The 24,267-nt window shown below is 33.6% G+C and overlaps 1 protein-coding gene and 2 long non-coding RNA genes across 4 annotated transcripts; all 3 read right to left on the bottom strand.

Moving 5' to 3' along the window:
- Positions 1-2,905: 2,905 nt before the first annotated feature.
- On the bottom strand, positions 2,906-4,434 carry LOC120194965 (PLASMODESMATA CALLOSE-BINDING PROTEIN 3-like). 2 transcript variants are annotated; one of them, XM_039197119.1, is made up of 5 exons: positions 4,271-4,434; positions 3,821-4,054; positions 3,479-3,757; positions 3,338-3,377; positions 2,906-3,237 (listed from the first exon to the last, which is right to left on the bottom strand). In XM_039197119.1, exons 1-5 carry the CDS (start codon positions 4,329-4,331, stop codon positions 3,018-3,020), a joined length of 834 nt encoding a protein of 277 aa, XP_039053050.1. In that variant the 5' UTR covers positions 4,332-4,434; the 3' UTR covers positions 2,906-3,017. The 2 variants fall into 2 exon arrangements, with proteins under 2 accessions (XP_039053050.1, XP_039053049.1); XM_039197118.1 differs by having other exon boundaries at positions 3,479-4,054.
- Positions 4,435-4,781: 347 nt separating this feature from the next.
- On the bottom strand, positions 4,782-5,760 carry LOC120194992. Its single transcript, XR_005523025.1, has 4 exons — positions 5,668-5,760; positions 5,211-5,348; positions 4,907-4,968; positions 4,782-4,825 (listed from the first exon to the last, which is right to left on the bottom strand). It is a non-coding gene; the product is annotated as an uncharacterized LOC120194992 (long non-coding RNA).
- Positions 5,761-8,410: 2,650 nt separating this feature from the next.
- On the bottom strand, positions 8,411-8,904 carry LOC120195091. Its single transcript, XR_005523027.1, has 3 exons — positions 8,860-8,904; positions 8,726-8,770; positions 8,411-8,513 (listed from the first exon to the last, which is right to left on the bottom strand). It is a non-coding gene; the product is annotated as an uncharacterized LOC120195091 (long non-coding RNA).
- Between the last annotated feature and the right edge of the window lie 15,363 nt (positions 8,905-24,267).

A 24,267-nucleotide genomic window follows, 5' to 3' on the forward strand; every position in this document is an offset into this window, starting at 1 on the left:
AAATTAGGTAACTCACTCACAACTTCCTTATACCAATTATAGATCATTAGAAATGAGTTTTAGCTAGAAAGTTAAGTTTTAAGCATGTTGAGTAGAATTCCATGGTAGATTTAATGTTCGATGTTTTTAACATGTTTCTAAGCCTTATTTATGACCCTTATAATCAGATAAAGCTTAATAACTAATTGGGAAACCTTAAAGTAGGGATTTTAGGGAGTAAAGGGACAAGTTTCGGGCCCAAATAGGGCATTTTAAAGAGTTGATATCAATATTGCATGTAGTAGTATCGATATTGTTCTTGAGAGAAGCCTAGATTAGAGCATTTTGATGAACAATATCGATACCCCTTAAAGGAGTATCGATACTGAGGGTCTGGCATCGAGACCAAGGGCTTGGTATCGAGACTGGGAATCCAATAACCATTTTTGGTATTGGTACTCTAGGGAGTATCGATACCCAATGTCCCAATATTGATACCCCTTAAGAGTATCAATACTTCCCCTTTAGTTTCGAAGCTTTTCAGCACTAGGGTATTGATACTGAAGAGAGGTTATCGATACTACAAGGTTAGTAACGAGACCAATGGTTCAATTTGGGCATTAATTCAAGAGGATTTATAGAAGCAATTAAGGTTTCCCAAAAGCTTATAATTACTTCTAAATAAGACTACAAGTGAGAACAATAATAATGCTTAATTCAAACATAGAAACAAAATAAAGAAATAAGACTAGCTTTGTTTGAATGCTCGGGAAACGACCAGGACACCCAAGTTCCTTTAGAAAAGATAGCAAAGTCAAAAGTATAGTTTAAGTATAAATATATCCTTAGGGAGTGCACAATGCAATTTAAGTTGACTAACTAAGGTCGAAGTCTGACACTCGCAAGGGGTGGGTTAGTCGAGGGTATAGTTTTCGATGCAGAGATTCCGGGGATCATATCCTCGGTAGACTAGAGGGGTGTGTGAGCTCCAAGATGCAGCGCCTCAGCCGCACCATGATGTTTACCATAGAGTAGAGAGCGAGTGTACTTGTACACTCACTAAAGCAGAGCAGAACAATAGAATTGATAACTTAAGCCTTTCAGTGATATACAATTAGTATGTTTTAGCTGTTAGTGGGGCGCTGAGCTAGTTAGCTTGGCCTTCGGATGTTTCTGTTGGTAGGTTAGTAGATCGACCAGTTCGAGAAGATTCAGAAGTATCGAGGTCTAGACCAGAGCATATCAGAGTATGTCTCAACGTTTTTAAAGGGTGTATATATTTATAATCCTTGATGTAAAGTTGAGTCGTAGATTCAGTCAAGAGTTGGTCTGTAATTACTTTTGTAATTAAATATTTGATTTTGGAAGCTCCCAGTGTAAAGTTTATTTTATATTTTTATTGATGTTTTTTTATGAAATGGTTATTAAAATGGTTGTTTTAAAGTAAAAGAAAGTAAGAAAAAAAGTTGGTTATCCACTTCGGTCGTTCCGTGTAGCATCCTAATCGGTCGACTGTGTGTCATATTAATATAGGGTGTTACAAGTTCTTTCAGCTGTACTGTAGAACAATATCGAAGGGCATTTATGAGTAGGTATCATTGTAGATGGCATGGTTTACATATGGTGGCAAACTGAAAAGATAAGCGAGTTAACTAAATGTACCTCATCTGTGGTGGATTTCACAGCTTCCTTGGCCTCTTTAAACCTGGATGATTCTCTTACAGCATATAAAGCTGATTCTTGAGCGTTTTTCCGTAGTTTCTGAATATCCACGCCTTGTGTATCACATTTCTGCTTCAAAATTTTGACTTGTACTGTAACCGATCGAAAGTAGAGAAAAATGAATTAGTTTTGATGGCAGGCTGCATGTGTAACACAAGCAGCGGATGACCATAACAGAGCAGCAAGTATATCACTAGTACTTGATTTTGCAGTTTTGACACTTCTTGGTTCAGAACTTCATTTGACCGCCTGAGGCTTTCAATAACGTTCTGTGAAAATGCTGTTGTGCCACATGGAGGACTTGGTCGCCTTGAGTATTGTGAACTAGATCTCGAGTTCAAACGGGAATAATAAGGTGGTGGTTTTGCAGGAGGTGTAGCCGGTCTAAAAGCAGTTTGAAAACGTCCAAAATTTCAGAAATGCCACGTGTATTATTACAAGTTGACCTGTTTTTTTTGAATTTTTTAATTGCCACATCACATATCCGTTAATGAATTAATGAATGTTAATGTTTGAGGGACCATTATATATTAAATATATAATGTAAGGGACTAAACACACTTAATTTTTGAATCGATGACCAAAGTCGGTTAAACTGAAAACAAAGGAGACTATTCGTATAGTTTACCCTAGTTATTAGATGATTTTCTAATATTTAAAAAAGTGAAACAACCGTCAATATAAGATTAATTTATTATATTTTTTTCAGTTTTATAAATTCACAATATTTTTAATTTTGGAAGTACGTTCCTTAAAATATATGAAAAGGTTCTGAAATATTATAATATTCTTATAAACATTCATCCTTGTTGGGGTTGATTTAGCATGGTGTAAAGTATTGGCATTGAAATGAAATAAGAAAATTCTGTATGAATTTTGCTGGAGAAAAATAATTAAAAGGTAGCCGAGGAATAATTATAAAGTAAAAAAGAATTAAATCTAGTATAATGAACTAGCTAAGTCAGACGATTTCCTTTACCGAAAAAAGCATTAATTCCTGGAGGCAGAGGCCAGCAGGGCATCTCGAACAACTTTATTGTGCAGCTAACAGTAATTCTGCAAAAGCAGCTATCATATTCTTAACTTATCTATGAGTACAAGAACCTAAGAGATTCTATGCTCTTCTTTGATGTTTTTTCAAACCAGCTTTTATGTATACGTAGATCAACAAATACAATAAATATTTAGATCTTAATGGAGAGAACATGGATGTCATTGTTGATTCCCAAGCTTGCTGAAAGTTTCTGAAACTCAGTTGGAGAGCCAAAGAAGGTGCAATCGTGTCGTCGGAAAAAAGTAACTGAAAGCTGCTTCCCTTATGTCCAGAGTTTGTATGCAACAAGAAGTGACATTGTGGTAAAGATCAGCACGTAGCTGAATGGCATAGAGCTGGCTGAGCTTGGGAGTCCTGTTGGTTCTGCTGAACCATACACCCCTCCCGGCCCGGTGAAAGGTGGGCTCATCCCAAAGGGGGGAGTCATGGTATCCGGTGGCGGTAGGGTGGCCGGTGGTGTTATGCTGGCAGGCGGAGTCACACTGTGTTTACATGTTCAAATGAAAAATATAAGCAACACATATATTGTGTGTGTTGAAACTGATATGAGAGCTGGTCCCATGGTAGTTGTAAGATATTTACCTTGTTGGCGAGGATGCTGCATAATGACAGTTCCCATTGCCTGGATCGATATACAAAGGCGAATTTTAATTGAAAGATTATAAAAAAGAAAAAAACTGTAGTTCAGAAACAAGTTGATTTTTCTTTTCTAGAATATCATACTTGGGTCTGTATTTGTAAGCTGAGCAGTGCCTCCAAAAACACAGCTGGTTGGATCAGGGTGTTTCTGGTAGTAATCATTGAAAGCATAAGAAGCGTGATTCTGAACCGTGCTGGGTTCATAGCAACTTCCTCCAGGTTGAATCGCTGAGCAGTCCGCACCGCCGTATCCGCAGGCATAGTCTAGAGCTACCTGCAGAGCAGTTGATGAAGCACCTTGATTTGCAATACACCAGGAACCTCCTGATGATGTCGTAGGAGTTGGGTTTTGGGTTGTCGGAGTTGTGGGTGGTGTTGTTGGATTTGTGACCGGTGCTGTTGGAGTTGTGGTCGGTGTTGTTGGATTTGTGACCGGTGCTGTTGGAGGCGTGATCGGGGTAGTCGGGTTGGTGATCGGCTCTGTTGACGGGGATGTCGGGTTTGGAGTTGTTCCTGGAGTTGTAGGTGTAGGGTTAACGATGGGAACATTATCTAGTAGTGTAGTGGATATTGAAGGGTCTAGGAGCAACCTCGATTCTTGGTTGCATTGTTTTCTCTGATTGACTTCTCGGAGGGGAGGTTTCCTGGAAATACTTGCACCTGGAGATTAAAAGCATGTTAAGTATTGGTTTAACAGAAATTTTCCCCAAAAAAATTCACTCATTCAGATGAGAATTGTTTCAAGCATTAATGCTAAATCCTAGCAAGATTTGGGGCAAAACCAAAATAGAGTTCCCCATAGAAATATACAAACATGACAAGAGATGAAGAAAACAAAGCATTTTAAAGGCATGGGTACAAGTATACAGCAATCACCTGAATATAGAAAAAGATGCAATAGAAATATTGTGAGAAACTGAACAAGTCTAAAATCCATGTCTTGAATGTGCTTGAACTGTAACAGGTAACGAAAATCTTGTTTAGTAAGAACAATAATGAAGAAGAAATAGGTATTTATATAATAAAAACAAAGAGAAGGGCCAATGAAGGGATTGCAAAGAAGGGTACAGTAATCATTCCGACATAAAAATAAATAAAATGAAAACATGAAGAATCAAAGCTTCCTTGTATAGAAGAGAGATGGAAACAGAGAAAGGAGAATATAAGAAAACTTGAGAGAGGAGGCATCAGGATGTTGGAATTAGCAAGCAACGGACAGGTGCCAAAAGAGGGAAAATTAATTCATAGGAAAAAGGCAAAAAAAGGTTGTCTGCTGGGAATTTAAATTCAGTGCTTCTTAAACCATGTATAATATAAAGATGTTTAATCAATTGAAACTAATTATATAAGTCATATGCAAATCAGCTCTTAACTCTCAAGTCCTCAAGTGCACCTACAGGGCAAGAAAATCCAGATCATACCTCCATCTAACTGCAGAATGCCATACCACATGTCTAGTAAATATCAGACAAGCAGGGGATAACAGAAAAAAAGAAGAAGGAGAGGACAGACCTGTTTCCAGCCTTGTCGAAGCGAATAGCATCTTGACAGATGCTGTGCAATATCGCTCCAAGCTGCTGCATATAAAGCAGTGTTAATCCGGTATCGGATATAGGCCATTTTCAATTCATCGTCAGTGTTAGAAAATCTAAGGTGGCCTTTAGGTTACATTTGGAGTTTTGAACAGCTGGGACTAAGGAATGTATTATCTTTTTAACAATCAAATGGGGAACATAGTTTTTTGGGTTCCTTGCATGATAGAGCTCAAATATGGAAGTAATTCCCCTCGGTTTGAACCACGGAAGAAAGTAATTACCTGGGAAGTTTGTACAGTCAGGTTCTATTCCATTGCCATTGATGTCCAAATGATTTTGGTGTCGCATACTTTCCAACAGTGAACATTGACAACCACCCCAGATCCATCACGAAGTTCAAAGACAGATTGAATTAGACCCTGTAACGGACAATAAGGGTTGATATAAGATTCTAGAAGACACTTTTTTTTCAAGATGTATAATCAAGGCTAGTATCTATTTCCATCAGTTCAATAATCAGATCATTAAAAGACTTGAACTCAATCCTTTTGAGACTTAACTAAAATAATGATTTCAATTTCCATCCATGAAAAGTTTCATCGCGAGTCAACGACACCAACCAGACAGTATAAAAATTCATTTCAATTTGATTGGGCAGGGGTGTTCAAGATAGACAAACTATAAAGAAAAGAGAACAAAGGAGAGCTTGAGTTACAGACAATGAGGTAAACTTCAAACCTTTCCAAAAGTCCTCTCCCCAACAAGAACAGCTCTACAGTTATCATGAACTGCAGAACCTACGTCAAGTACCAACAACAATTTAGAATAAATGCAAATGTGAAAGGGAATTTGTCCTCTACATCCCCTGTGATACTAGAAAATGTTCTAATGCGGCACCAGAATTGAAGTATATATGTGTAGTTAGGTGCCTTAACTTTCAATTTGTACACCAATCTCCCCATGGCTTTACTCTATTAACAAAAATCAATGATGCGGTAGTCAATCAATAAAAATATGACGTACACGAATATTGCCATGTGGATAATATACTTGTAAACGAACCGAACGTTCAACAAATTGTTTCGTGAATTGTTCGACGAGAAGTTCATTTATGATCGTTTATTTATTAAACGAACGAACATGAACAAGATTTTATGTTCGTTTAATTAAATGAATGAACACAAACAAAAAGTTTGTTCGTTCATTTACGTTTGTGAACATTCAATAATATGTTCGTTCGTTTATATTTAGTCCAATCTCTAGACTCATTTGAAATATAAAGACCTAATATATTTTAACTTTAAACATGTCAATATTTTAAAGCCTAGTTAATTTTAAGCCTTAATACAGAAGAAGTGCCCAAACTATACACTTTTTCTCAAAGTGGTGTCTAAACGTTTTTTAGGTAAATTCAGGTGTGTAATGTTACAAAGGTTATCACTTTAGGTGTCCCAACGTAACGACCGTTAAAAAACTCCGTTAAGTGACAGGTATTAAATTATGGTAATTTTAAAAATTTTCTTTAAAAAAAACTTAAAAATATTTTTATATTTACAAAAAAACCATAATTTCTCTTAAATTACAAAAAAGCCTCAAATCACTAAAAATCTCAAATCCCTAACCTATCAACATCGTCCTTGTCGGCCACAACCACCGTCGCTGATGTCATCCTTGCCATCTCCCTAGTCAAACGCCATCATCCTTGTCGTTGATTGGCCATCGAGATCGCGTGAGATCGTAATTTGTAGCATTGGTTTCATCAAGGGTTACGTTAATTGGATCCTGTTTCATGGGGTTATTGGTCGTCAGGTGGAGGAGAGGTCGGGTGGAGGTCCGATGGTGATAAAGGATGGCATGCAATGTGGGTTTAGGGGTTGAAATGAGGGTTTTCAAAATTTCAAGCTTTTTTTTTAGTTTTTCAAAATTTTAGGGGTTTTTTATAATATAATTTTAATTATTTAATTTTAAATGAAAATTTTAAAATTACCAGAACGTGACACGTGTCATTTAAAGGTAGAATTTAACTGTTGTTATGAACCAGACACCTAAAGCAGTAACACTTGTAACGTTAGACATCTGGATTGACTGGAAAAAAATTTAGGCACCTATTTGGGGAAAGCGATATAGTTTGAAATTTTATTTTTATATTAAGCCTAATTTTAAACCCAAATTAAAAAAACCTCAAATTAATTAAAGAAGATATAATTCCTAAAATTATTTGGAAAGGAAAAAATGTTCTCAAATATAAACCCAATTAATTTTATCCCCGTTCATTTATGTTCGTTTACATTTGTTCGTTTGTGTTCGTTTACATTTGTTCGTTTGTGTTTGTTTACATTTGTTCATTTATGTTTGTTTAACATTTTAACGAACGAACACGAACAAGTTAAATTTCTTAACGAACGAGCACGAACAAGAAATCTTGTTTGTTTAGTTGTTCGATTAAAATTCGTTTGTTCGATTAAAGTTAAACGAACGAACATGAACATACCCTTATTCGTGTTCGTTCGGATAGTTTACAAGCCTAGCGGATAACATGGACTAACACATGATGTTATGAGAAAAGACAAAACGAAAAAGAAACATATTTATAGATATTCCCCCAAAAGATTATTTTCTTCTTTTTCACACAAATTAGATTTGATTTCTTATAAAAATTTTGTTCTTTTTGAAAAATACCAAATCATAATTGAAAGAATATATTTTTAATAAAAAATTATTCACAATTTTAAATTTAAAGATAAAATTGGAATTAATTGTTGTATTTTCTTTCTTGTACTCTCCTTTTTCTCCCTATCCCTCCCCACCCTTCCAATTCTATGGCTGGATCATGCCACAGGAAAGCTGGCTGATCTTTAAAGAGACTGGAAATGGCATGATCAGGTCAGCGCATACGCCGTCTGGCAAAACTTGGTCAGGTAATGACTAGATCCGGCCATAGTGGAGTAGGATAGGGGAATCAAGGGAAGAAGTAAAATATGGGGTTGAGAAAAGAGTAAAATAAAAGTAAAAAATTATTTTCTTTGAATAAATTATGTCCATGGATGACTACATGGTAACCGCATATCATACACATGCACAATATCTGCATACATGGATGTACGCATGATTTTATATTATTGGTGAATTTAAACACAAGGGGATGAACTAAAATTTCACGGAGCGAACTAAATTCTAGGGGCGAAATATATTTTTAATAGGAAATACATAAAAAAATTAATTATATGATAATTTTAAATTTTTACGGGGTCGACTACCCCACCTCTGTTCGGTCCATCCCTGTCTGCATATGTGTCAAAATTATGGATGCACCACTACGTCATTAATACAGGTATCGTGTTAGGCCATTAGGAGTGATACATGAAATGGAAGTCTGGGAAAATACCTGATATAACATTTTCAAGTTCATGTTCCATGATAGACATTTTCTATAGGTCAGGGGCTATACAAGACATTATCCCATTATACAAGACATGTTAGGATGAAGCAAAAGTGCATACGACGACGGGCAATGTAACCAACGGGGCAGTATCAGCAACAACATTATTCTGGTACTGTGGATCCCTCCCAACTGTGTATATGATCTGCTCAGTTTTAGCAGCAAGAAAAAGAACACCAAGACTACATAATTAGTCATAGAAACCAAACATATGCATCAATAAAATTTTCACAGACTAAAATACAGGGACGAAGAAAGTAAATAGCTCAAAATATAAGAGCATGCACATTTTATAAAAATAAAGAGAGAGAAGCAGTCAGCCTTCATTAAAATTTAAATCTGTAACAAATGACATACTGTCTCCCCTTTATTCAGAAATAGGTTTGCAATTTCAATTCCAGCCTGAAATGCACAAAACAAAGACGATTATCATCAAACCTAAATGTTACATAGAAATGTAAAACTAACTGGCCAGGTAAAAGCAAACAAACCTGTACCAGTCTTCCAAGGTTGTCTCTAAGATTCAAAATAAAATATGACGCTCCCATATCTAAAGATGGCAATTTAGTTTGAATCCGACTGGTTTTGACCCGACCTAAACACTAGGGTTGGATTTTTTTTTAAATTCGGGTTCGGGTTTGGTCGGATCGGGCTCGGTGGAGGGTGAAAAAACTCCAACCCGACTTGAGGATAATAATGTAATTGTCTTAAAATTTTTATTATTATTTTAATTAAATCCTTATTTTATATCAGGTCGGGTCAGAGTCGAGTGGAGAGTTTATATTTTTCGGGTCGGGTCTGATCAGAATCGGGTGGAGGATGTAGATTTTCAGGTCAGGTCGGGTTGATCAAAAACCCGACCCGTGGTCATCTCTCCCATATCTTGAAGTCGCCTCATTGCTGCAGTGCATATTGTTTCTTTTGTTGGAAAAAAATGTAATAAATTGGAAATTTTGAATCATATTTTTTAAGTGTAAAGATGAAGAATTGAATAATGAATTTATTGATTCATATTCTACTACGTGAGATCTTTATAACGGCATCTCATATGATCAAAAATGTTGAGTGTTGAATGAAAAATTGATGCTCAAAGTATGGTAAATGTGAATTGTGTTGCGTAAGGAAAATGGAAAAATCATATCCCACGTTGATAGGATATCAAACAAGAAAATGGTTTATATACACAAACCAACTTACTAGTTATTAAAGGACTTAGGTTGATATTGTGCCTTTCATGCAAGCTTGGGGGGTGCAAATCCAATCTCATTGAACCCATTGGGGTTAGGTGCGCCGGCACGATTGGTTGATGCGATTGTTTGGACTAAAGGCTTGTAGGTTTTTTACCTACTACAAATTAAAGATGAATTAAAAACGATATTATGTGATTTCCTTTTTATTCAAATATTAAATATGGTATAACTTCTAATTCACGAATATATTCGATATGACACGGTTCAAAAAACTCCTTCCTTTCTATCTTATTTTCGGTGGTAGTCTCTAACAAGATTTGGTTCGTGATCTCACAAGTTGTGCTACTGTGCATTGATCATATTGTTGTTGTATTTTGGGAGACAGACGGCCAAGATATCTCGAGCACCAAGGAGTGGCCGGAAACATGTCTTAAAGAAACTACGTTGTTGCATGCCTCATCCAAATTCAAGTTCAATTTTCAGTTATCATTCGGGTTCTTTACTCTAAATTATTTCTTCTACTTTATTAATAAAAAATTTACTTTTTATTTTATTTCATCTCGGATTGTATAACATCTATTAATCTAACAGAATATGTAAATAAGAGAAGCAGAAGTCAACCCTATGAACATAGTTACTTGAGACTATCTGCTTTTACATGTTGCGGTAGCTTATGCCACAAGAAATTTGTTTAAGGACAACAGAAGCACCCATTGATCATAAACATAGCATGTCATAAAGGCTTGCATTCTTTTCTTTTCTTTTTTCTGAGCTCAAAACAATTCACTTCCTATTATATAACAAAGTTGGTCAATCACTTTGCATTGATTATCAGTATAGCTTCAATTCTGCAAGCAGTATGAGTGTGAGGGAGAAAGTGGAATAGGCAATTCATAATTGGAGGTCTTTCACGGAAGCTACTCTCAACCTGACGTTGGGGGCAACCTACTACCCTATCTCTCCCTTACCCCATTACATATGGGAATATGATCAGTTAATTTATTTTAAAAAGACACATAAATAATAAAATACTTTTTAAGTTGTTCCCAAAAACATTGTCATAGGAAATAGAAGTTAAGTAGCATCCATTTAAAAAACGAAAATTTAATCACAAAACATAATATAGAAATAAAAATCACCTCCCATGAGTGAGGAGAACAACGGTGGTGACCGGTTAGTTAAAGTGCTCATTTTTAAAGAGAGGGGTTTACCGTCACAACTCATCGATGTAAGAAGTTGTTTGCATATGCGGGATCGTGCGTGGTAATTTATAGTGATTATAATAATATAATGTAGATTTAATAAATAAATGAATAAGTATATTTTATCGATTAGTTAAGCTGTTGTTCACTCATATTGCTTTAGACCATGAATTATAGAATCATTATAAGCACTCCCATTTTTTCTCTTACAGTCTCACATCCTCTATCTTTTAGATAAAATTAAGATTAGATTTAGAATTAATGACATACAAGGAGAACATTAATTATGTTTTGGAAATAATATTTATACTAATTATAATAAAATATTGTAGATCTAATAAATAAAAGAGCAAGTACATTTGACTGATTAGTTAAATTTTTCATCTTTCACTCATATTTCTTTAGAGCATAAGTTCTAGAATCATTACGAGCACCCTGGTTGCTTTTTTTAGAGTCCCCCATTCTATTTTCCTCTTAAATAGGATTAGGGTTGATTTTATAATTGATAAGATACAAAAAAGAACATTAATTTTTCTAATATAAATTATACAAAATTATGAAAGGATCAGATATAACAAGAATATCATATAAGGCATAATTAAAAAATATGAATAATAAAAACTACAATAAAATGTCAATATTACAAATTATTAATATTTTAAAATTTGTATAAATTTACAATACTTATCATAAAAATTTAAATATCAACTTATAATTATCATACTATAAAATTAAATTAATTTTGTAACCATTAATTTTTATAAGAATTTAAGTTTAAATTTGTTATAAAATCACATTTAATCAAATCAATTTAAAATTTTCTTCCCCAAATTCATAAAAATCATATTCCAATAGAAACCTAGCAACGCTCACCTCTTCTTCAATCGTCATGACCAATAGAATTTCTCTCTCACAAGAATTTAAAGGAGGGTAATTTGAATGATCTAAAGCTTGATCTATGCCTTTGAAAACTTTCCAATGAATCCGATTCCGAATTTAAACTCAGCATTAAGATGAATTTCTCAATGTGATTTAGAGAAAGTTACAAATATTTCTAGAAATCATATTATTATTATTATATTAGATTAAACAACGTGAGTCTAGAAATATATTTACATTTATTAAAAATTATATGAGAAATGATAAATATTTATATATATATTTATTAATTTTATGTTCGGTGTTTGAGATGATTTTAATTATTTTATTTAAATATTATATAAAATTATAATATATATATTATAATATTAATTATTCTTAGAAAAAATATCATCTTATTTTTTATTAAGTTAATTTACATATAATTAATAACATCAACTCAATAATAACCTATATACAAAGTACAAATAATAAATAGGGTAAACTACATATTTAATACATAAACTTTTAATTTTTTAAAGTCATATCTAACGTTTTAGTTTTTGTTTCGTGGCACCTTTTTTATGGGTAAATTGTATCATTATTCACTCAACTATCTTCTCACTCCTATTTTGGTCACTAAAGTTTAATTTTTTTAATTTAATTAATGAACTTTCAAATTACTCCTAATTTAATCACTTTAACTTGCAAAATTATTTTTTTATTCTCAATTATATATTAATAAAATAATAATAAAAATATCATGTCACAAAATTTTTTAATAAAATAAATTAGAGTAATTAAAATATGAGCAATTTGAAAGTTGAGTAGTTAAATTGAACATTTTTAAACTTGATTACCAAAATAGGAGTGACAAGATAGTTGACTGATGAATGATGTAATTATTATTTTTTAGTTTTAAACAATGAGGTATTAAAATGAATAAAAACTAAACGTAAAAATGATTTTGAAAAGAAATTGAAAGTTTAAATACTAAAATAAATCAAAATTGATAGTTTAGATACTAATAGTGGAATTCAACCTAATAATTAGCTTATGCCTGTAAAGGTCTTTAGTTGGGCCCTTGACTTAATGAATTTCTTAGGAAAAAAAAAACTTAAAAAGGGCGTAGAAGTTGAGAGAATAAATGAGAATTGGGCTGTGGAGATATTGGGGGTTGGGGGTGGGAAAGCGATTAATGGTTGAGGCAGCCCATGAACCGTGGAGAACTAAATACATTTTTATATTCATTTTGACCTTTTCATACCGTCGGATATTTATTCATTTTTATAAATTTAAGGATGAATAGATTTTTTATAATGATATTATTTCTATATATTATAATTTTTATCAAATCTAAATATTATTTTTATAAAATTATTTATCCAAATATCATAATAATATTTTGAATTGATACATTTTCAAAATCTTAAAAGAATCTCACTACAATTTTATTAGTTGAATCATTTGAAAAACGAAAAAAATATTTAAAATGATTTTGTATTGATTTTAAGAAGTCTTAATACAAAAAATAAGTGTCTAAATTATGCCTTGAAAAATGTTTTAATGCCTAAAAAATAATACTGACTCTGAGTTTAATATATTGAATACATGAGTAAGGTACTATGAATACATATGCGCACTAAAACTATAGTACAATACTTTTTCGGAGATGTTGGAAGTCTTGCTATAACGGTGCTCCACGAACTGCTCAAGCTACTAACCTATCAACGGAAAATATCTAATCGGTTGAGCTTGCAAAACCCATCAGTATAATCGTTAATCTAAAGTAGCAAAAGAATTTCATAAACATAAGCATAATGAAGACATGATACTAAGCAGTAGGTACATGCATGATTTAGATTAAGTGTTACCTACTTAAGGGATTTACTATTTTATCACTGAAGTAGAAGTCTCACGCTTCCCTTAGTCTCTGCTAAGGGCCTCTCCATGAGTATACAAATATTAGGTCTCTGACTGTAATACCAAACAATGGCAGAATGCAATAAGCATGATACATAACCAAACAACAAATATATATATTTATTGGCATTATCATCAATTCACGGAAGTGCCTTAACATTGGTACTAAAGTGCCTTGGCGCTGATACGGAAGTGCCTTTTGTAACGCCCTGAATCCTAAGTTAGTAGTCCGAGTCAACCCGAAGCCCAAAGTTGAGCCATTGAACCTTATATTATAGTTGGACCAAGTTTTTTGTTTGTGGGATTGAGTTAGGTCCCAAGAGAGTTGTTGTTGAAGATGAGTAAATCATGATAATAAAAGTAAATAGACTAAAAGGGTAGTTTACCCATAATCATTTGGAAGTTGAAAATCCCTCATTATTTTATGTTTTCACCGTGAACAAACCCCCTTACACAACTCACCAAAAACTATTCCTATCTTCTCATCTTTATCTATTCTTCTATATTCTTTAAGTAAGAATCTCAAAGAAATTCAAGCCTAGTTGGATCCATCCAAGGTAAGATTACTAAACCTAATCATTCTAGCTTCATTTTGAGCTCCCTTTCACTAGTTTTTATCTATATAACCAAAAACTGTGTCTTGAGAGATTTGTGGGAATCTATGAATACTAGCTAAGTTTTGAGTTATAGGGAGCTTGTTTAGATGCTATTCAACCCCTAGATGGATTGGTAATCTATTTTCTCATTTTGTTTAGTGAATGAGATAGGAGAAAGCTCAAGAACTAAAATAAAATAAAAGTTGAATCTTAAGTGAGTTGAGAAAGTTTTTAGCCATCCAAAGAACAAGGTAACACCTTTACAACTCTTTTATACTCTTAACGAGTCATTATAAGTTCAAAATATTTTAAATGGTTGAGTTGAGCATGATAAGCATTTTCATGGTGAAATTATTGTTTTAGAGTTATAAATGTGTTTAAAGCTCCTATTATAACCCTTGTTAATCAAATAAAACTTTAAGCATATTTGAGGACCTCACTAAGGTCATTGTAATTGAATTATAGCATTTTAGTATGTGTTTTATGATTTATGTAGGTAAAGTATCGATATTATTGGGATAATATCGAAACTAGTTCTTCGTTTTGAGCAAATTCATGAGTTTCTAGGCAATAGTATCGAAACTTTGGGTCATAGTTTCAAAACTCCCATAAAGTTTTGAAATTGGGCAGAACATAATGTTTAAAATTATCAATACTCGTATAAAGTATCAAAACGTTTGCAGAAGTATCGATACTATTGGGCTAATATCGATACTTTCAGTCTGTTTTGGGAAAAATGTTAGTTTTTAAGGGAATTAGACCTGAGGTACCCCCAACACTTCATTATATCATCAAATAAGACTACAAGTGAGAATATTAATGATATTAATTACACTTAGAAATAATAGGGTGACATAAAAATAACCTTGGTTGATGCTTGGGAAACGATCATGACACCCAAATTCCTTTAGAAAATGCTAGCATTATAAAAAATATAGATTCAGATCGGATATATCCTTAGGTAGTGCGCGGGGTACTTAAAGCTAATTAGCTTGGGTACAAGGTCTGGTACTCAATGAGTAGGCTAGTCGAGGTAGTTGACCGATGTAGAGATTTCAGGCAACCAACTTTGGTAGACTATAGGGTGTGTGAGCTCCGAGATGCAGAACCCTCAACCGTACTATGATATATACCATAAAGTAGATAGTGCAGTATACGAGTATACTCACTATTTTAGTTTACCAGTTAACTTAAGCATGACATGAACACTTTTAGTATGGTTTAATTGTTAGTGTGACACAAGGCTAGTTAGCTCAGCGTTTGAAATTTGTTTCCTTATGCAGGTTAGTTAAAGAGTAGTCTGAGGACTTTTTTACACAAGTAATACAAACCCAGATAGTGCAGAGTATATCTTGAGTTCATCTTTAGAGGGCATGTATAATTATAAACCCTGATTTATATATTTTAGATATAGTTCTTTTGGACTATTTTATCAGAGAGTGCCAAAAGCTCGAGTTGCAGCACTAGCTTCAACACAGAGGTCAGCTCTTATAGTTTAAAGGGGTAGAGGTGTGGGTCGATCCGGGGCCATTACAGAGCCCAGAGTTGCTTCTCGTCAGTATGCAGTCTAACCCTAGGAGGATTGAGACGCAACATATATTATTTTAGGCACTTTTACAGTGTTTTCTCTTCCAGTTATTGCGTTAACCGATCCAGGATCTAACCATTACTATATATATTATGATCTAGTTCAAGAGCAGAATATCCCAATCGAGAAACTTAAGATAGTGTTAAGAGTATCTAGCCCTTTAAGATTAGATGTCATAATGGACAAGGTTCATCGTAGATGCCCTGTTGAAATCCAAGGTGAAACCTTCCCCGCCAAACTTATGGAGCTATATTTCAGAGAGTTTGAACTAATTTTGGGCATGAACTAGTTGTCAGAGCATGATGTGAGCTTGAGGTGTAAGCTTAGACGGCTTAAACTCAGGAAAGATGATGGGATGAAAATTATGATGTTTGGTGAAAACCCAAGTACACAAGGATTGTATCAGCTCTTAAAGCTCAAATGATGTTGGATCGAGGTTGTGAAGCCTTTGTGGCTCATGTAATCATTACCAGAGTAGCAGTTCTGTAGATTGAGAACATCCAAACAGTCAGAGATTTTTTAGATATTTTATGGAATAGTTATCGGGGTTATCTATAACACCCTTAACTCATATTCGACCCGAATACAAGTCCGAGATATCACATTGACTTTTTAAACTTTGTTTCTTAAAGAAAAATCCTGGGAATTTAAAACTTTCATTAAAACAAAATACTTTAATTTACATAAAAGAGACCACTTAATACAAAATCGATCAGAGCATTCGTAATTAACCACTTATTACATACCAACACTTTATACACAACAAAATACATACTTTGTCAATTACTTCTAATCTGATTTCTTAGTAATGTTGCTGTCCGTGCCATTGCTATTCTGAATCTTCTTATTTCTTAGTACCTACGTGTAAATCACTTACACGCTAAGTCATAGACTTAGTGAGGCAATAAATGAATATGCACAATATCTTCATGTATATGCATTCTTACCATTTCCTTCATGACATTTCAACATGCATGTATCTACTACTACACAATAACATATATAATCATATCATGCATGTACAAAACTTACCTTCTTGTACCACTTTTACTTTACTTTGTATTTTAATTGCCCATGTATATTATTGAGAATAGAGGTATGTGAGTGCATTGAGGTTGTGCACTAATGTTGTCACCACAGCTCGTATCAATTCCCTCATAGGGCACTGAACCTTAGTTCAGTATTCGTCCCGAAGGACTGTCATATATGTCCCGTAGGACCACTACATCCCGAAGGACTACGTCCTGAAGGACTATTATACCCTCGACTCTTGGCATGCCAATTACACCTATAGCTCTCATATCGTATACTATGGGCATTATTCTTATCTTTTATATGTTCATGTACTCATGTCATTTCTCTTGTGATCATGTAGCTCATGTCATCTCTCTTGTGATCATGTAGCTCATGTCATCTTCTCATATCACATATCACATATCATATCACATGTGTATTTGAATCGATTCATATATATACATCATTAATCCAATCACATGAACATATATATGCCTTATGCATGTATTACAATAATTATCATGTATACATGTTCACAACTATTGTACTATGAAAATCAATATAGAGATTAGACTTATCACAAGTCTTATTCCATTATACTATACACATATAGTATGCACTCACCTTAGCTTTGCTTTGATTCGATTCTAATCCTTTGATCGTTCCGGAATAAACTTACTTTTAGTATCTACATAATCACACATGGATCTATATCAGTATTATAGCTAATATACTCTAATGGTTCACTTTTTAGATTAAGATAAATGTCAATTTCCTCTTTTAATGAAGGTATGCATCGATGCACTACTTGTGCATCGGTGCATAAAATACATTCGATGTTTTATTATTAATGGGATGCATCGATGCATGCCTTATGCATCGATGCATGCCTTATGCATCGATGCACTAATTGCATTCTATCTTTTTCTTTTAAAAGAGTGCATCAATGCACCACCTGTACATCGATACACCTTCAAACACTTTTTGGGTTTTAACCTTGATGCATCGATGCACTATGAATATGCATCGATGCACTCTGCCCATAATCCTCTTTTTGAACCCGAAAATTCATTCATTTTGGATTAAATCCTTCATGTTTAATCCCCCTTTTCATTCTTAACTCTAGTACATATCCTTAAGCCAATTTATACTCATTTATTTCATCTTAAACCTTCAAATCCTATCCTTCATATGTAATTCAAGAATTACATTAATAAATCAACATGTTTGAATTCCACTTCTAACACTTCGTATATCTTAACTAGATTAATGACAAGTCAAATTTAACTTTCAATTCTAGTTATGAATATTCCAAGATTTCATTTAAGAACTTCAAATCTTAAATCTCTCCTAACTCAATCATCATTTGATGTTAAGATAACTTAAGCTTTCCTTAAGCTTAGTTATCATCTAATAATCAAAACCCAATATTAAATTTAACAAGAAACTCAATAATTAGAAATCTTACCTTTGCTTTGGTTCACATGCACAAGGAAGAAAGAAGAAGAAGAGAACTCTGGAAGTCTTGAGTGTTTTCTCCCCTTTCACCCACGTGTATTCTAATATACATACTTATCCCTTCTTTAATTATTTTTTCTTGCAATTACTCTATTGTTCTTTCATTCCTTCTTCCTTTCAATTCCATCCTACACAATAATTTACATATAAATCTTTATACTATTCATTCATTTTATTTTAATCACCAAATTCTGAAACTTTACAATTTAGTCACTAACCCGGTATTGAGGATGTTACATTATCATTGGATCGAGAGTTAGAGTTTGAAATTGAGGTAATTCCATGATCAGCTTCAGTGTCCATTGCTCCCAATCACATGGAACTGATGGAACTAAAAGAGCTGAAAGTTCAAATCCAGAAGTTATTGGACAAATGTTATTGGAGATAGGTTCATCCGACCAAGTATCTCACTGTAGGGAGCATCGATTCTCTTTGTTAAGAAGAAAGATAGATCGATGTGATTGTACATCAATTTTTGATAATTGAACAAGTTGACCATTAAGAACTATTATCCCTTACCCAGAATCGATGACCGCTTTGACCAGGTCAAAGGCTCATGTGTATATTTCAAGATCAATTTAAGATCTAGATATTATCAATTAAAGGGCAAGGAAGTGGATATAGCCAAGACGGTGTTCATGATAAGATATAATCACTATGAGTTCCTTGTAATATCGTTTGGACTTACCAATGCCCCAGCGACATTCATGGACCTCATGAATCAAGTTTTCCACCTATATTTAGATCAATTTATGGTAGTTTTCATAGACGATATTCTGGTTTATTCGCGATCAGATGATGACCACGACCGACACATTTACATAGTTCTTTAAACCCTTCGAAACCGTTAGTTGTTCGCTAAGTTGGGAAAATGTGAGTTCATGTTATTTGAAGTTTCATTTTGGGGGTGTAAGATCAAAATATAGTAGTGTATGCATCTCATTAGCTCAAGCCTCACTAGCGGAATTACCCCACCCACGATTTAGAGCTTGTTGCAGTTGTTTTCACACCCAAGATTTGGAGACATTACTTGTTTGGGGAAAATAACACATCTTTACAGATCACACAAGTTTAAAGTATTTGTTTACCAAGAATAAGCTAAACATGAGGCAGCGTAGGTGAATGGAATTGGTTAAGGATTATGACTGTGTTATCAATTATCAACCCAGAAAAGTGAACGTTGTAGCAGATGCGCTGAGTTGAAAGTCGATGTCAGAGTTGATAGCTTTGTTGGTGCGCCTGAGTATATCCAATAATGGAGGTTTGTTAGAAGTGCTTTAAGTAGAACCCGAGTTAGTGAGCGAAGACAAAAACTTTAAAGTTCAGACAACTGCCTAAGAGCTTAGACATAGCAAGTCAGTAATGTGAGGCTCCAGGGTTCGAAATGAAATATAGTGAGGTATTGTATTTTAGAGGGCAATTATGTGTGCCTGATGTTGAGCAGTTGCGTAACAAGATCCTTTCATAAAGCCTATTGTAGTCCACTTTCTGTCCATCTTGGTAGCAATAAATGTATCAAGAGCTTCGACCGTTGTATTTTTGGCTAAGTATGAAAAGAGAGGTTTATGAGTTTGTAGCAAAGTGTCTGGTGTGTCAACAGGTTAAGTTAGAACATCAAGTTCCCTCGGGGTTACTCTAGTCAATTCAGATACTGCAGTGGAAATAGGACAGAGTAACGATGGATTTTGTGACTAGGTTACTGATGACAAGGTGCAAGCATGATGTTGTGTGGGTGATAGTAGATCAGTTGACCAAGTCTGCTCAATTTTTACCGGTTCGAATGGACTTTACCCTAGAGACAAGTCTATATTCGCGAGATAGTGAGGTTGCATAGAGTCCCGACTACGATCATCTCCGATAGAGACCATAGATTCACTTATCAGTTTTGGGAAACTCTTCACAGTTCCCTATGTATCAATCTTCATTTTAGCATCGCGTTTCACCCTCAGGCAGACGGTCAATTAGAGCGTGTAATATAAATTCTTTAGGGCATGCTTAGATGTATTGTGTTGGATTTTGAAGGTAGTTGGGAAGATCACCTACCATTAGTGGAGTTCATATATAATAACAATTATCAGTTAAGCATCTAGATGACTTCATACGAAGCCTTGTATGGGTGCAAGTGTAGAACTCCTCTTTTGTTGGATTGATCTTAGTGAAGGGAAGATAATAGGGCCAGACCTGATCTGAGAAACTGAAGAAAAGGTCAATGTAATTCAGAATAGACTTAAGGAGGCTTTAGATAGACATAAATTGTATACAGATTTGAAACGCAAGGAAATTGAGTTCGAAGTGGGAGACAAAGTATTCCTTAAGGTGTCCTTGTGAAAAAAAGGTACTTCAATTTGGGCACAAAGAAAAGTCGACTCCACGTTTCATCAGTCCCTATGAGGTGCTCGAGAGAATAAGACTAGTAGCTTATCGTTTAGCCTTACCACCAAAATTGGAGCGCATTCATAATGTGTTTCATATATCCATGCTCTGAAGATATCGTTCCAAACCATCACATGTCCTATCTTTAGAACAAGTCAAGTTGAGCCCTTATATATCTTATGAGGAGGAGTCGATCAGAATTCTAGCCAAGAAAGTGAAAGAGCTGAGAAAAAAAAGATCTATTTGATAAAAGTACTTTGGAGGAATTATGAGGTCGAAGAAGCTACTTGGGAATCGAGGAAGATATGAAGCTTCAGTACCCACATATTTTTTATCCAGGTAATTTTGAAGACGAAATTTCTTTTAGGAGGGGAGAGTTGTAATACCCTAAATCCCATGTTAGTAGTTCGGGTCAACCTGAAACCTAAAGTTGAGTTATTATACCTTATATTATAGTTGGACCAAGTTTTTTGGTTATGGGCTTGAGTTAGGGCCCAAGAGAGTTTTTGTCGGAGATTAGTAAATCATGATAATAAAAGTAAAGAGACTAAAATTGAAGTTTACCCATAGTCATTTAGAAGCTAAAAATCCCTCCTTATTTTATGTTTTCACCATGAACAGACCCCATTTACACAACTCATCAAACACTCTTCTTATCTTCTCATCTTTTTATCTTTTTCAATTTTCTTTAAGTAAGAATCTCAAAGGAATTCAAGCCTAGTTGGATCCATCCAAGGTAAGATTATTAAACCTCATCCTTCCTTCATCTATTTCACTAGTTTTTATCCATATGACCAAAAAATGGGTCTTGAGATATTTGTGTGAATATATGGATTCTAACAAAGTTTTGAGTTATAGAGAGTTTGTTTAGATGCTATTCAACCCCTAGATAGATTGGTGATTTATTTTCTCATTTTGTTTAGTGAAGAAGATAGGAGAAAGCTCAAGAGCTAAATGAAAAGAAAAGTTGAATCTAGAGTGAGTTGAGAAAGTTTCTAGCCATCCAAGAAACAAGGTAACACATTTACAACTCTTTTATACTCTTAGTGAGTCATTAGAAGTTTAAAATAATTTAAATAGTTGAGTCAAGCATTGTAAGCTGTAATACCCCAAACATTGGGTTAGTGACTAAAATGTAAGAATTTAAAATTTAGTGGTTTAATTGGAATAAGTTGAAAATTCAAGGATTAATTTTGGAAATTTGAGTTTAAGATTTTTTTAACAAAGATGTAAAAATGGAAGGGCAAAGAGGTCTTTTAGCAGGATATGAATTTAAAATTCATTTTAAAAGATATTTTAAGCTTACGAAGATAATAAAAGGGGATGTATCGTGAAGCTTGGCTCATTTTTTTCTTCTACTTCTCTTCCCATGACTCCATTGATAAGGTGAGTTTGTCTTAAGTTGGTTATTCTTTTTAATTTTGGGGTTGTTTTGAGGTACTGAGTGATATATAAGCTTAAGGAAATATTAAATTTGAATATAATTAAGAGATTAATAAATTATTAATGGATTAATAGAATGAGTTTTTAAGGGATTTGATGATATGAATTAGTATTTGGATTTCTAATGATATATTTGACTTGTCAAGGGTGTAATTAAGAAGTTAGAAGTATTAGAAATGATTAAGAACATGTTTGAATATTTGGGGTGATTTTTAGTTCTCATTGTTCTATGGAGAAAATTAGATGTTATAGGAGGAGTAATGTATATAAGTTGTGTGGTATAAGTGCTAAAGAGTTTAAGGGTTTATTTGGAGTTAAAAGTATGAGATTTAGGTGAAATTTTGGAAAAATTTGAAGTGAAAAATATAAATTATGGGTAAGGGTATCGATACTAGAATAATAATATCGATACTATAAAGGTAAATTGTTGGAAAAATGATGAATCAGATTATCAGTATGGATACCGATTGAAGAGTATCGATACTGATGTGGAGGTATCGATACCAAGAGGAAGGTATCAATAGCGTAATCGAAAATGAAATTCCAGAATGCTAAAATGGTATCGATACCGAAGTGAGTATCAATACCATAGAAGAGAAGTATCGATACTGTAGGGGGTACCGATACTATTCAGTATGAAATTTAAATTAAGAATTGTTGTTATGTTTATGTAATTGCTAACTGATGAACCATTTATGGGAATTCTTTATTGATATTGAACATATTGATATGTAGATTTGGATCAAAAGAGTATAAAAAGAATTGTTATAGTACGAGATTGATCGAAAGGAAAAAAGAATTTCATTTAGGACTTACGTGAGGCCAAGAGACTGCAAAATTATATTTTTTGTATTAGGAGGACGACTTGCAATAAGCCAACCTCGAAGTTTTCAATCGAAAACAATTTATTTATTTTATGCAATTATTTTTATTATGCTTTAGATAAAATGTATTTTTCAAAGTATTATTTTGATTCTATATGTATATGATTATGTTTTATATGAAAATAATCTATGTGCTAAGTGAAAGTGCTATACATGAAAGTGACCTATATGTGAATATACTATTTGAAAATAAGACACACTTTGAATAATGAAATGAGAAATAATTATGTGGTTAAAGCCCAAGGTATATGTGTGAGAATTAGAGGTATAGTTGGCATGCCAAGAGTCATGGGTCTTATGTAGTCCTTCGGGACAAACCTATGTGGTCATTCTGGACAAATATGTAGCACTTCGGTGCAAATTATGTGATTAGTAGTGACTTCATTAGTGCACAACCTCAATGTACTCAAATACCTAGAGTTCCCATTAGTATGCATTGCGTTATTAAAAACAAAGTGTTATAAAACGAACAATGTTTAAAAGTATACATTCTTGTTATAAATGTAAATTGAATTCTTTAGAAGTGTTTTATGTGAGATGAATAAGAAAATATTTTACAATGTTTTATTATATTAGTACTTGCCTCACTAAGTTAACGACTTAGCGTGTGATTGTTTCACACGTAGGTTCAAAGAAATTTGAAGACTAAAGCTAGGAGAGGACATCATACTCCCACAGAAGATCAGATCAGAATAATTTAAATTGTAGGTTTCTTGTTATTTTATAAACTGTTGGCATGCATTACTAGTTTTAAATTGAAATGCTCTGATCTGTTTTGTAATCATATACCTTTATATTTATGTAAATTATCGAATGTCTTATTTTAATTTTGAATTTTAATAGGATATAAGGGTTTCACCACTTAAATATAATTTAGAGTTTGAATTTTTTATGCACTTCTAAAGAGTAAAAGTTTTAAAAAGTTAATGTGACACCTCAGATTAGTATATGGGTCGGGTACGGGTCGGGGGTGTTACATAAGCATTTTTATGGTGAAATTCTTGTTTTAGAGTTATAAATGTGTTTAAAGCCTCTATGATGACCCTTGTTGATCAAATACAACTTTAAGCATGTTTGGGGACCTCATTAAGGTAGATGGGATTGAGGTATAGCATTTTAGTATGTGTTTTATGATTTATGTAAGTAAAATATCGATACTATTGGGATAGTCTTAATACTAGTTATTCGTTTTGGGCAAGTTCGTGAGTTTCTTGGAAAGAGTATCGTAACTTTGGGTCATAGTTTCGAAACTCCCATAAAGTTTCGAAATTGGACAGAACAAAATGTTTAAAAGTATCGATACTTATAAA

Source organism: Hibiscus syriacus, unplaced genomic scaffold (assembly GCF_006381635.1).
Source record: "Hibiscus syriacus cultivar Baekdansim isolate YM2019G1 unplaced genomic scaffold, ASM638163v2 tig00117005_pilon, whole genome shotgun sequence".
NCBI lineage: Eukaryota > Viridiplantae > Streptophyta > Magnoliopsida > Malvales > Malvaceae > Hibiscus > Hibiscus syriacus.